Source organism: Fibroporia radiculosa (assembly GCF_000313525.1).
Source record: "Fibroporia radiculosa TFFH 294 genomic supercontigs, scaffold3423, whole genome shotgun sequence".
In the NCBI taxonomy this organism is placed as follows: Eukaryota; Fungi; Basidiomycota; class Agaricomycetes; order Polyporales; family Fibroporiaceae; genus Fibroporia; species Fibroporia radiculosa.
This window is the reverse complement of record NW_012133683.1, coordinates 1-2164: the sequence shown is the minus strand read 5'-3', so window position 1 is coordinate 2164 and position 2164 is coordinate 1. Positions and strand designations below refer to the sequence as shown.

At 51.5% G+C, this 2164-nt stretch overlaps 1 protein-coding gene across 1 annotated transcript; it reads left to right on the top strand.

Annotated features, from left to right (window-relative positions):
* Positions 1–1213: 1213 nt before the first annotated feature.
* Positions 1214–1896, top strand: FIBRA_08823 (uncharacterized protein; the record flags this gene model as incomplete). Its single annotated transcript, XM_012330442.1, has 5 exons — positions 1214–1324; positions 1385–1539; positions 1592–1638; positions 1701–1829; positions 1874–1896. 5 exons carry the CDS (start codon positions 1214–1216, stop codon positions 1894–1896), a joined length of 465 nt encoding a protein of 154 aa, XP_012185832.1.
* Positions 1897–2164: the final 268 nt, after the last annotated feature.

Here is a 2164-nt window from a genome sequence, read left to right as displayed (position 1 = left end):
TCTGGATTGAGAACATCCGCACGAGCATGTGCCACGTCGGCCGGCTTGTCGAGTACTTCGGCTGGGACCCAGATACACACATTTCGGCAGTTGTTCGTGGTATGCCGCCGCTGTGGGGGAGTAGAAGTGGAATCTTACCTTATGAGTTGCTCAACCACCGGTCGTGACTGTCCGCGCGAGTCCGGCTTTCCAGTCAGCTCTTTCGACAAGGCGGCCGATCAACGACGCGAAGGCTTGGTGCACCGGTATGAGCTCGGCATTTGTGCCCAGCTGCTGCATCTTGTCGTTTCAGCCACACTTGACGCCCCGATGTGCAGCCAGGAGACTGACGCGCACCTTGCCAAAGAAACACAATTGTCGCGGGGACGGGCGATCTGTCCACCTGAGGCGGCGCTGCAAGGTACACCCCGATGTTGACGTCAAGGCCTCGCATGAGCAGCCGTTGGGACCGGCTGCATCTATGCCATCCTGATCATCTCTCTGGAATCCTTTGCCGCTTCTCGTATGCGGCGCGGGTTTTTCGGGAAGTCAAAGATTAATCCGAGGGATGAGCCATTGTGATGGAGGATATATGGGTGAGAATCTAGCATAGTACCGCTATGGTACATGATTGATGAGCCTAAGCCTTATTCAACTCCACCCAGCATCATGTAGATCAAAGCCCCAAAGGCTGGAGTCTGTCTGACCACGCCGAGCTTGATGGAACTAGAGCTAGAGTCTTTTTGTCCGGCTCTGCGAGACAGGAAGGAGTTGACGTGCGGCGCCGCATAGGCAAGGTCAAGAACTGAATGCACAAAGACAGATAGCATCAAGTCGGCGTTTGATGCAAGCGCAAATTTGATGCTCTGGGCTCAACTGTAGGTATGTACTGTGCGGAGACTGTCATTCAGAATAGATGGTGCACTAAGTGGCGCAGCGCATCACGATTGGCATCAAATCGAAGCAGTTTCCGACTCGGGCGCAGTGGATAGAATCAGTGTGGTCTGCCACGCAAGCTCTGCTGGGAACCGGTCTGCATGTCACCATTTCATGGCGTGTGACGAGGTCTTTTCACACATTCAGGACGGGACAACAGTCATCCTTGAGCGGCATGAACTGAGGATAGGACTGAAGTCAAAACGGCCCAGAATAATCTTCCATCCGTTCATCCTCTTGCCCAGAACATCTCTCCCACTTCACGTCTGTCCTCCTTGCTTGTCCCACCGTCATAGCCATGGTATCCATATCCATTGACGCCATCCGGTCTGAGTCTACTACCGTCGACTATGATGATCTCAGTTCAATTGTCTACTGCTATGCAGAATGGCACAAAGTAGATGAGGAGGTACGCTCGCGATGCGTGTCGACTGTGAGCTTTGGAACGTGCTGACCGTCGTGCCCGAAGAGGATATTGGAACCATACGCCTACATCACGCCGCAGGTTGGAAAGGAAATCCGCACACAGATGATCAATGCCTTCAACATCTGGCTCGATGTCAGTGAGGACAAGCTGAAGACCATCAGTCGTATCGTCGGAACACTGCACAATGCGAGCCTACTGTAGGTCCAATTGATCCTTCCGCTCCGCTCACTCTGACACAAAATTCCACAGCATTGATGACGTTGAGGACGACTCGCAGCTATGTCGCGGAATTCCCGGTAGGTCTGTTAGATTCAACAAATCCCCACACTCTAATGCGATTGCTTGCTCCACTCACCAGTCGCCCACAAGATCTATGGCATCCCGCAGGTCATCAACACAGCCAACTATATGTACTTCCAGGCCTTCCAAGAAATCTCAGAGTTGCAAGCTTCGTCCCTCAGATTTGATCTCCACGCCATTGTCATCGGTAATCACACATCTTCTGGGCAAAGTATGGTACTGATTTTTTAGACGAGCTCTTGAACCTCCACTGAGGGCAAGGTCTTGATCTCCTATGGAGAGATACGCTCACTTGTCCGTCCGAGAAAGAATACATATCCATGGTGAATAATAGTCAGTACTGCCTGTAAATAATCTCTTGCAGCACACGCTCACGGTAGCATTTTTTCAGAAACAGGCGGGCTCTTTTGATTGTCTGTGAGGCTCATGATGGCGAACGCCAGACAGAATTTTGACGTTGATAAGACTCTGTTACTTCTAGGCTCGGAAACGGTTGTTCTATATGACTCTAACGACAGGAAA